Raw genomic sequence first — 12,140 nt, forward strand, 5'->3', positions numbered from 1 at the left:
AAAATTATAATTTGGGGGATTGGATAATAATAATGTTGGTATTTGTTAAGCGCTTACTATGTGCAGAGCACTGTTCTAAGCGCTAGGGTAGATACAGGGTAATCAGGATGTCCCACGTGAGGCTCACAGTTAATCCCCATTTTACAGATGAGGTAACTGAGGCACCGAGAAGTTAAGTGACTTGCCCACAGTCACACAGGTGACAAGTGGCAGAGCCGGAATTTGAACCCATGACCTCTGACTCCCATCATATCTCCCTTCAAAATGCTGGAGTCTGAAAGTGAATTGAGTTGTTCAGGAGAGAAACTACGAAATCTCTGTTGATTTTCTTCCATTTCAGTTTCATCGGTGAACAGCTGATAGCCGGAAGATCGGTGGAGCCGGAGCACTTCGATTCTGTCACTATCTTCTTCTCAGACATCGTTGGATTCACAAACCTGTGTTCCCTCAGCTCCCCGCTGCAAGTCGTTAACCTTCTCAATGACCTGTACAGCTTGTTTGATAACATCATTAAAACATATGACGTCTACAAGGTAAGGGTCCCGGCTTCCGGCTCTGAAGGGTCCCCGACTGTATTTTGGGCTCCCACTGCTAGCTCTGGGACCGAGTAAGAGAACACTACCAGCTTCGAGGACTAGGAGCCGTGTTTAATTCTGTCTGTGTATTCTTTCCCAGAGCTCAGTACAGTACTCGGTGCAGGGTGTTTAATAAGAACCATTACTACCTGGAGGGAGTGTAAGAGAATACCACCAACTTCGGGGTTCCCACTGCTAACTGGTGGTGAACAAGAGAACACTACTGGCTTATGGGCTCCCATTGCTTCCTTGGGGTGTGGGGGGAATGAGTGTAAAAACATCACCGGCCATCAACTGAAATTCAACTCAATTCTTAAACTCATTACTTCATTCCTCTTGGTTTATCACCAAAGTTACCACTATGGTTTTTTCCCTCATTATCTCTTTAAAAGGGGAAATGTTTAAAATTGCATCGACCATTATGCTTTCTCTCATCACCCTTCTGACAACTCAAGAGAGCCATAAACAGAACAAAACTGTAATCCACTCTGGATTCTGGAGTGTAAGAATGAATTTTTCTAGGAGGGGATTGGATCGTGACCCTTACAATACAATCAGCCAGAAGGACCTGGGTTCTAGTTACCGCTCTGCCACTTGTCTGCTGAGTGACTTTGAGCAAGTCACTTAACTTCTCTGTTCCTTGGTTCCTTCATCTGCAAAATAAGGGTTGAGACTGTGAGCCTCATATGGGACATGGACTGTGTCCAATTTGATTATTTTGTATCTACCCCAGTGCTTAGTCCTGTGTCTGGCACATAGAAAGTGCTTAACAAACACCATGAGAAAAAAGAACAAACTATTCTACACCCCTCTAGGGCTGCAGGGAAAATGCCACAGAGAGAAAATTCAATTCACAGGAGCTGGAAAAGAGAAAAGAGGAAATCGTTTTCAACATCTGCTGGAAGAAACCGGTTGAGTCTATGAGGAGCCAAACCAGCATTTATTAAATGATGATGATGGTATTTGTTAAGCACTTTCTATGTGCCAAGCACTGTACTAAGCACTGGGGTAGTACAAGATAATCAGGGTGGACACAGTCCTCATCCCATATGGAACTCACAGTCTAAGTGGGATGGAGAACAGGCATTGAATTCCCATTTTACAGATGAAGGAACTGAAACACCAAGAAGTGACTCGGGCAAAATCACACAGCAAGCGAGAGCCAGGATTAGAACAAGGTCCTCTGATTCCCAAGCCAATGCTCTTTCCTCTTGACCATATCACTTCCCTGAAAGAAAAATTTCCACACCCGCATGTTTCTTACCAGCCCTCATGGGGTCAGCCTCCTTTTCAATCAAGCAGAGAGGGGTTTCAATTAGTTCACTTCTTTGTATTTTGTATAGATTGGGTAACTCTGACTCCTCTCAGGATCGCACCTGGAGAGTCTCCAGTGACTCTACCAGTCTTGGCTGTGGGGGGGATAGTCAAGCAGAGGCATAACCATTCCATTCCTAGCTTGGGTAATGGCTAGTGAGTGAAAGGCAATCTCACCTGTGTTGGGCAATAGCGGCATGGGGGAGAGTCGAGGGCAAAGACTCGGGTTTATTACGTGGAAGAAGACAATGGTAAACCACTTCCGTATTTTTACCAGGAAAACTGCGGATACACTACCAGAACGCTTGCAGATGGAGGTGGGGCGTTCTGGGAGAGATGCGTCCAGGGAGTCGCCAGGGGTCAGAAATGACTCGACAGCGTAAGACTAGTTGACTCTGAGGTCCAGGAAACCAGCTTGGTGTTCTGGGTGAGACCGTATCCACAGCTACCACTTCCAGTTGATCGGGAAACTGGAACCGATCCTGACTCTTGCTTTGGAGCTGGGGTGGGAGAGGTCGGTGCAGAGTTTACTACCGTCTCTCTCGTGCAGGTCTTAGCGCTACAGGCAGCAGGGCCGACCCGGAAGTGAACTTAGCGATGGCAGTGTGGGAGCTTCAGAAATGGGTCTTCTCCCCAGCATGAGCCACCTCTGTAGGAGGGGTCGTGAGGGAAGGGGCACTGGGAGTGTGGGAAGAGTGGCCCCGTATTATAACTGTCGTAGGGTGATCTCTGGTTTGTTTCTAGGCTGACTGTGCTGGAGGGTGGCCCAGAGGCGAGTACTGTCAGTGATGTGTACCTTCATCTTTATAGTTCTAGCAGGGAACAGTTGTGTTCCATCTGTTCCCAGCTGCCTAGCGTTACCTCATGTGTACACACAACAAGCACTGTGGGCTCCCCCACTCATCCTCACCCCACATCCCACAGGGCATTCTCTCCCAGGGGAGAACCAGACCCAATACCCCTGACAAACTCCCAGGACAAACATAGAACAAACCAGTAGATGCCCAGATGCTAATCAACTGCATAGAAACAGCAATCCATGTAAACTGCAACTGCATAGAAACAGAGAAGCAGCATGGCTCAGTGGAAAGAGCATGGGCTTTGGAGTCAGAGGTCATGAGTTCGAATCCCAGCTCTGCCACTTGTCAGCTGTGTGACTGTGGGCAAGTCACTTAACTTCTCTGTGCCTCAGTTCCCTCATATGTAAAATGGGGATGAAGACTGTGAGCCCCACGTGGGATAACCTGATTCCCCTGTGTCTACCCCAGCGCTTAGAACAGTGCTCGGCACATAGTAAGCGCTTAACAAATACCAACATTATTATTATTATTATGGCATAGTCGATACAGCACCGGCCTGGGAGTCAGAAGGTCATGGGTTCTAATCCCGGTTCTGTCACTTGTCTGCTGTTTGACCTTGGGCAAGTCACTTCACTTCTCTGGGCCTCAGTTACCTCATCTGGAAAATGGAGATTGAGACTGTGAGCACCCATGTGGGACAGGGAACTCAACATTATTATTATTACTTAAGAGTGTCCCAGTGGGACTCTGGGAAAGTTAGCTGCTGAGTCTTTTTCTACCCACTTTAGGTGGAAACAATTGGAGATGCGTACATGGTAGCCAGTGGACTCCCTCTCCGCAATGGTATCAGGCACGTGGAGGAGATTGCCACTATGTCACTGCATTTTCTCAGTGCTATGATTCATTTCAAAATTGGTCATATGCCAGAAGAGAAATTGAAACTCCGGATTGGCCTTCACACAGGTAAACAACTCAAGTGATGTGGTCTGAAGAAGGATTAATCGATCAATCACGTTTATTCACACAATCAATCATATTTATTGAATGCTTACTGTAGATAACCATTTACATTTAAGGCTCCCCTATATGTCCACTGATTAGACTGAACCTTGATTCCAAGCATTTGATTATTGTTCAAAATTTTCCAACCACATAATTTAAATAGAGGATAAATTTTCCTTTTCTATCAACTATGTTTTTATCAAATGACTAAGTCTACTCAGTACAACTGGAGATTGTTTTTCCAGAGTAAATAATCATTTTTGACCAGAATGTGCATGAAACACAACAAATCTCTGGCACCAGCCAAAATGTGAAGAAATTACCCCCTGTCAAAAAAAAGAATGCATGTGAAGATGCAGACTTCAGATTCAAGCCCCAGGCCTCCAACATCAGACTGACTTCCTGAGCGATGCATCATTCAGGCACATCTCTCACCCTAGAGCACTGTACTAAAAGCTTGGGAGAGTATAATGCAATGGAGTTTGGAGTTCGTATACACATTCTCTGCCCACAACCAATTCACAGTCTAGAGAAGGAGACAGATATTGTAACTGAATTAGGGATATGTTCATAAAGCCCCAAGGAGGGATGAATGAAGGTTTCAAATCAGGGTGATGTAGAAGGGAGTGGGAAAAGCAGCGTGGACTTGTGGATAGAGTACAAGCCTGGGAGTCAGAAGGACCTGGGTTCTAATTCTGCCTCTTCCACTTGTCTGCTGCATCACTTTGGGCAAGTAACTTAATTTCTCTGTGCCTCAGTTTCCTCAACTGTAAAATGGGAATTCGATATCTGTGATTCCTCCCCCTTAGATCGTGAGCACTGCGAGGGACAGCGTCTAGGTCCGAGCTGATTATCCATCATCTACTGCAGCACTTAGAGGTGCTTAGCATACAGAAAGTGCTGAACAAATGCCACAGTGATTATTAAAGAAAAGAGTATTAAAATTGATTTGTATAAAAGTGTTAGAGGAGGTCGGGTGGTAGGTTATTTTGGTCTCATCCCTGAGGAACAGCTGTATGACCCCTGATCTCACAGCTGCTGTCATCTCCTGTGAGCCAAAGAGGGTTGGAAAGGCTTACAGTCCCTCAGAGTAGAAACCATGATATCTTCTTACTTCTGGGAAATGGCAGAGGCTTCCGTTTGCAAGGCAGATTACCTGATGGGTCATTCTATCTTTTCACTTTAAGCCGTGGGCAGTGACTTCCTTAATGGGTTCTAATCCTGGCTCTGCCACTTGTCTGCTGCATGACCTTGGGCAAGTCACTTTGCTTCTCTGGGATTGTGACCTCATCTGTTAAATGGGGATTGAAACTTTAAACCTCAAGTGGGACAGGAACTGCGTCCAACCCGATTCGCTTGCATCCACCCCGACGTTTAGTACAGTACCTGACACACAATCAGCACTTAACAAATGTCACTATTATTATGATTATTCTGGAGAAGTCACCTCATCCCTGATTGTTAATGACTAACGGATTTGTAGCTTCCTTTACTTTGCAGAAGTCAGTCACTCTACAGCCTGGTTTCAGCAGGGTCTGATCATGTCTTTATAATGCGGTTCCCAAGCTTATGGTTTTGTAACTTCTGCTCCTCAGTTCAAGAAGGCCCATTACATTTTCCTCATGCTCAGAATTTATCCCTCCTAAAATAAGGAGCTTAGCCACCCGGTTAAGCAAGAGTGATTACCATTCAGAAAATGCATTTTCATCTAGTCCCTTTAAATTCTTGCTGACCATAATAATAATAATAATTACAGCATTTGTTAAGAATTTAGCATGTGCCAGGCACTGTACTAAGTGCTGGGATGGTTACAAGAAAATTGGGTTGGACACAGTCTCGGTCCCTATTGACTGAAGCTCAGAGAAGGGAAGTGACTTGCTCAAGGTCACACAGCAGACAAATGGAGGATTAGAATCCATGACCTTCTGACTCCCAGGCCCGTGCTCTATCCACTATGCCATGTGCTTCCCTATCCCAGGACTGTATGACATAGTATTTTTGCAAGAAATTATGTAGATACTGTAGTCTTAATTAGTGTTTTCCCATTCCTGAAGAGAGATTAAATTTAATGATCAAGAAGAAAACCATTAGTCCTCTTAATTACTTTAGCAATGCATGCTAATTAATCCATTAGCTTCCATATGGCACATTTGGGTTTTCAGAACTTTTAAAATGAGAATGTTTGTGTGGTTGTGTGGGTGTAGCTGAACTGAGTTGGTTTCAATATAAAAAAATCCATATTAATACAAAACCTAAAGCCTTGAGGTCTATGAATTTATTTTTTACTGTATTTGGAGCTGACTCATGATTGGCTTAAGTTTACTTTTTCTGAAGTTAAAACATTGTAACATTGGACATTTTAAGTAGTTTTTAAAGACTGAGCATAAACTTTATGGGTGGTGTAAATTATACAAGCTTGGATCTCTGCATTTGGAATGAGCCTGCAACACATACACATATCCTTATTCTCTACCATTTCCCTATATGTTCTGTATTTTAATATCTGTCTCTCCCTGTAGACTTTAAATTGCTTGTGGTCAGGGATCATTACTACCAATTCTCTTGTATTGTACTTTCCTAAGTGCTTAGTACTATGTTCTGCACACAGAGAACACTCAATAAATTCTATTGATTGGTAGGTATGAGGGGATAAAAGCTAGATAGACCTTTAGTAAAAAGTCTCCGTTTCAACAAATCATATTTTGCTGGCAAAAACATCTGAGTGCTTCCAGTAGGAGCAGCTGAAGGAAGCTTTGTAGATGTTTCAAAATTATTAGCTTAACAGCAGTGAGTGTACTGGTGAGGGTGAGGTCATGACTCCCACAGTTCTCTGAGCTGGGCTTCCAGACTTCCTCATGCCTCGTCTCTGGGAGTTTCCAGTCAGGGTGGAAAGACCCATAATGTCAGCTTTCTTCCTGTTAGTTCTTTGAAGCCTATCCTCTCTCCACCATCACCACCCCCCTACCTCGGCCAATAAAATCCCTGCCCCATTTTCACCTCTGCACTTTAGATGGAAAGTTAAGGCCTCCGTCACTGGTGTTGGAGAATCTTGGTCTGGTTCCAACCAAGCCAGCTAAACCTTTGATTAGGCGCTTGGGTCTGTTCCTTTAAGCACTTTGTTGTTCAGCCCACACTCAGTCTCACAGCACTTCTGTACATATTCTGATACTCCCATTTCCCCCATCTGTAATTTAATTTAATGTCCGTCTCCCTTTCTAGTCTGTAAATTCCTTGTGGGCAGGTATCATTTTTACCTATTGCATTATACTGAACTCTCCCAAGGGCAGAGTACGGTGCTCTGCAGACAGTAAGTGTTCAAAAAATGCCACTTATTGACTGATTGATTTGAGCAGCCTCTTGTTCTTACCTTTTCAGGACCTGTAGTTGCTGGTGTGGTAGGAATTACAATGCCAAGGTATTGCCTGTTTGGAGATACTGTCAATATGGCATCAAGGATGGAAAGCAACAGTTTACGTAAGTAGCGTTTACCCAAAGTCAGTGAACTTTGACATTAAAATTATGCACAAATGTTCCTGATGAAATTGAGTTTATGGGGCAGGATTTTTTCCATGATACTCAATGGCAAAGGAGCTTATTTGAACTGACCAGTTTAATTTTACCTAGTGGAATTTCATCTGTGGAAAGAGTCATTTGAAATAAAATGGTGCTAATTGTGGATCTTGATTTTTAAGTCATTTAATAGATCAGGACCTATCATCAAATGTGGGCCTTGAGACAGCCGATGAAGCACTGCCCTGAGCTATTTCAATAGGCAAACTCTCCCCTCCAGGTTCTAAATAGACCCACAGAGATTTGGACACATGCATATACATTTTACTAAACAGTATAGAGAGAAAAAAATATAGAGATTACATGGTGGGTTTTGCTTAGATAGTATGTCTCGAAACTTGAGGAAGTTTTTTGGTTTGTTTATTCTCCCTAATCATTTATGTATCAAAGAGAAACAATCATCTTTTTTTGCCTCAATTATCTCTTTGGCAAGCTGAGTTATTCATCAGAATCCATAGCGTAGAATTAAACATTTTGCCAAATTAATTGTGACTCTATTCAAGCCAGAGTGTGGCCCCCTTTAAAATTCAGAGGTGAGACTGGTTATGTTCAGTGTTTCTAAATATTACATGGCCTCTCTAGTGGAATCATTACTATTTTTAATGCTTCTGAAATCCAAAGAGGCAGTTTTAATTTCCAGTTAGCCAATAAGTCAACCTGTAAATGGGGTGAATGTTGCCTTACATTGTCAAGTTGACCGTAAGGATTTTATCCTCAGTGAGTTGTGACCGAGAGATAGGCAGTCAGTTTTATAGATGACTGCTGGTTGAAATTCCATCCTACAGGGAATACTGAGAGTGATTTTCTTTCTCAAAGTCTGTGTAAATCTGGAAGTCAAAGCGGGTCGGTTGTCTCCTCTCTAACAAATCTTTTTCCAAGAAAAGCAATTGTCAGGTCAGTAACTATGTTCCCAATTTCCTCCAGCTCTCCGAATTCATGTCTCAGTGACGACTGCCAGGGCCCTGCAGTCTATCGGGGGGTACAATCTACAGGAAAGAGGAACTATTAGCGTGAAGGTAAGGTGGAAGGATGGACTTAGCTGCATTCTTTATGATGTGCTTTATGAGTGTTTTAAAGCACTCAGTCCCCTTGCCCCTTCCTACCACACTACGCTACTCTCCTACTACAACCCAGCTCTGCATTTCACTCCTCTAATGCCAACCTAATCGCTCTACCTCTAATCTCATCTATCTCACTACTGACCTTTTGCCCACGTCCTGCCTCTGGCCTGGAATGCTCTCCCTCTTCATAATAATAATAATAATAATAGTGATGATGGTATTTGTTAGGAGCTCACTATGTGCCAAGCACTGTACTATGCACTGGGTGGATACAAGCAAATCTTGATACCCAACAGACAGTACACTCCTCAGCTTCGTAGCCTTACCAAAGACACATCTCCTCCAAGAGGCCTTCCCTGCATAAGCTCTGTTTTCCTTTTCTTCCACTCCCTTCTGTGTCACCCTGACTTGTTCCTTTTATTCATCCTCCATCCCAGCCCCACAGTACTTAAGTATATATCCGTAATTTAATAATAATAATAATAATGCTGGTATTTGTTAAGCGCTTACTATGTGCAGAGCACTGTTCGCTGGGGTAGACACAGGGGAATCAGGTTGTCCCACGTGGGGCTCACAGTCTTAATCCCCATTTTACAGATGAGGGAACTGAGGCACAGAGAAGTGAAGTGACTTGCCCACAGTCACACAGCTGACAAATGGCAGAACTGGGATTCGAACTCATGAGCCCTGACTCCAAAGCCCATGCTCTTTCCACTGCGCCACACTGCTTCTATAGTTTAGTTTAATATAATTTAATTATATTTAATTTATTTTATATTAATTTATATTAAATTTAAATTATATTAAATTTAATATAATTTAGTTATATTAATGCCTATCTCCCCCTCTGGACTGTAGGCTGCTTGTGGGCAGGGAATGTGTCTGTTATATTGTTACGTGGTACTCTCTGAAGCATTTAGTACAGTGCTCTGCACACAGTAGGCTCTCCATAATTGAGTCGGAAACCTGATGGATAGATCCCTGCATCAGAGCTAGGAGGCAAATACAGCCCACAGTGAGTTGGTCAGCTGTACTGATTGTATCCACTTCATGAGAAACACTGTCCAAGGCATTCTAATTCCATATCAATTGGCCTTAAGAACCTAATTCCTCCCTGCCCCATGGAGGCATGGCTTACTCCTTCAGAGAAGAATGTATGGTTTCACTGAGGTGAATTATCTGTCAAAAGCCTCTTGAAGGATGTCTCACTCCCTACCCAAGCTCAAACTATTAATAATAATTATTATAATGGTATTTGTCAAGATTTACTGTGTGCCAAGCACTGCACTAGGCACTGGAGTAGAGGCAAGATAATCAATTCCCATAGGGGACTAAGAGTCTAAATAGGAAGGAGTACAAGTATTGAAACCCCATTTTGCAGATGAGGAACTGAGACATGGAAGTTAAGTAACTTGCCCATGGTCATGCTGCAGGTGAAGATTAGAACCCAAGACCTCTGACTCCCAGGCCTGTGGTCCTTCCACTAGGCCACATTTTTTCTCATATATCTACCCCAGAGCTTAATACGGTGTTTGCCACATAGTAAAGCGCTAAACAAATACTACTATCTTGTATCTACCCCAGCTCTTAGTACAGTGCTTGTTACATAATAAGCACTTAGAAAACATTATTATTGTTATTGTCATGAACTACATCATATTTTAAGCCTCTGCATTTGACAAACTGGCTTCCCATCAGAAGGTGGTTCTGAGCACTCATCACCAAAGCTTAATGGAAAGAGCCCAGAGCTGCAAGTCAGGAGACTTGGCTGAGACCTGGTGTGATTGGGTGATACCAACTGGGGCTCTGAAGTCCTGCAGACTCATTGCTCTCTGTGGGTTCTTCCAGAAGAAGAGGTAATCACTTTTCTTTTCTTTTATCTCCACAGGGCAAGGGAGAGCAAACCACATTTTGGTTAAAAGGCAAAGCTGGGCTCAGCATCCCCCTTCCAGAGTTCTCCAGTGAGGGAGAGGACTATTCCAAACAGCAGGCTCAGGTGAGTTCTTCAAGGACTATATGGCCCAATTGTGCCCAGGTGCCAAAACTGCTTTCTCCCCATTACTTATCCTCACTCTTCTCCTACTATTACCCAGCTCCCACACTTGGTTTCTGTAACACCAACCTATTCTCTGTGCCTCCCTCTTGTTTCCGGTGCTGTCAACTCCTTGCTCCTGACCTCTCTCCTGCCTGAAACCCCATCCCCTTTCACATCCAGCAGACCACTAGCCTCCCCATCTCCTAAACCCTTCTGAAGTTAAATGTCCTACAGGAAACTGTCCCTGAATAACCTCTCATCTTCTCACCTTATTTTCCCTCCATACTGCATCACTGATATACTTGAGACAACCCCTACAGCATTTAAAGGACACAACTTTGGGCCAAGTTGCTTCCCTGACCTGTTATTTATTGTAATGTCTGTCTTTCCCTCTAGAGTATATTCTTCTTGAAGGCAGAGATCATGTCCACTTACTCTATTGTACTCTCCCAAGCCCTTAGTACAGTGCTCTGCACAGAGTAAGTGCTCAATAAATACCACTGATTCACTGATAAATCTCCACCAGATATTTAACTTTGTGCATCTCTTTTACAGGCCCAGTTCCCCAAAAACATGGGACAGGAGAGAGTTTTCATTTTCCACTAGACGGACTCACCTCTTTCACTGTCCAGTCCCACCCCTGCTTAGAATCACAGCCATGTGCAATTCGACTAGTATTTCTCTGGGGAGAAGGGGTGGGATGTAGCTTACAGATTGGGCTGTTTGTTAGTCTTTACCTGTCAATTGAACTGCACACTGCCACTGGCCCCTTAATGACAGAGACCTTTCCCATGAGCACTGAGAGAGAATCAGACTAGTCTCAGCTCCACCTCTGACATCTCTATACTCTTCCCCCTACCTCCCTCTAGACTGTGATGTTTGCTTGCTAGGAAGGAATTCCAATTCTCCTTATCCTTTTGCTCTGAGCCCATTTTAGGGTGGGCAATAGGCAGCTTCTCCAAACAGCCTATGTCTGTTTCCCTTATCAGTTAATCATCCCCCAAGGAAATGAAGATTCCAGCTGCTTTGGTTCCTATGGACACACAATCTTGACTAATCAGTGGATAAAGTTCTCAGTTATGTTTCCCACCAAATCATAAGGCTTAGCCCTGTTTGCTTTTTTGCGTCTCTCTCTGGTTGGGCCTCCAGAATGGAAACCCTGTTCTACTAATTTATAGCTTAATGCTTGGTGCTTAAAAATCCAAGCAAGAAGCTAATTTTTTTAGCGCTCATTATTTAGGCGGTAGAGCGACAAAGATGGATCAGGCTGATGGTACCCTGGTCCCTTTCTCCTTAAATGAAGTATGGGCTTTCTTGTCCTCTTTGATTTAGCAGCATTCATAATAGACTTCTTAATGCATAGGTGCTTTGATTTTCTCTTTCCTCCTTTTTAAATGCTCCCTTGGCCATTTTACAGAATCTCACCTCTACCGCATGTGCTCTACCAATGTAAAGGAAGTGTTCTAACTAGTGAAGAATGGCTTTAGTTTCTTCTGAGCTAAATGACTAAACCATTGGTAGCAAATGAGATCTTAAATGTCTGTTCCTTTTGGGGGTATCAGTTGCTTTTTGGCTATCATTCAGAGGAAAACAAATGAATAAATGATAGAGTTGTGGTGTAACCCTAGCCTCTATTACAGATTTTTCTAAATGCCTTAATGGAATTCTTCCCAGATTGATTTTTTTTTAATTTCTGTGAGTCTGACTAATGGTGATCTGTGTTGGCCCCTAGACCAACTGGAGAAGGGATGCTACTATAGTGAGCCCAAATTGCAATTTCAGA

The 12,140-nt window shown here is 43.3% G+C and overlaps 1 protein-coding gene across 1 annotated transcript in view; it reads left to right on the forward strand.

Moving 5' to 3' along the window:
- Nucleotides 1-12,140, forward strand: part of LOC100082549 (guanylate cyclase 2G-like) — a 47,394-nt gene that overhangs the window by 31,766 nt on the left and 3,488 nt on the right. The window contains exons 17-21 of the mRNA XM_029081564.2: nucleotides 341-533; nucleotides 3,478-3,652; nucleotides 7,067-7,165; nucleotides 8,186-8,277; nucleotides 10,211-10,318. Of these exons, the coding sequence (XP_028937397.2) occupies nucleotides 341-533; nucleotides 3,478-3,652; nucleotides 7,067-7,165; nucleotides 8,186-8,277; nucleotides 10,211-10,318 (667 nt within the window). The remainder of the gene's footprint in view (nucleotides 1-340; nucleotides 534-3,477; nucleotides 3,653-7,066; nucleotides 7,166-8,185; nucleotides 8,278-10,210; nucleotides 10,319-12,140) is intronic.

The sequence above is a fragment of the Ornithorhynchus anatinus genome, chromosome 16 (genome assembly GCF_004115215.2).
Source record: "Ornithorhynchus anatinus isolate Pmale09 chromosome 16, mOrnAna1.pri.v4, whole genome shotgun sequence".
NCBI classification, from domain to species: Eukaryota; Metazoa; Chordata; class Mammalia; order Monotremata; family Ornithorhynchidae; genus Ornithorhynchus; species Ornithorhynchus anatinus.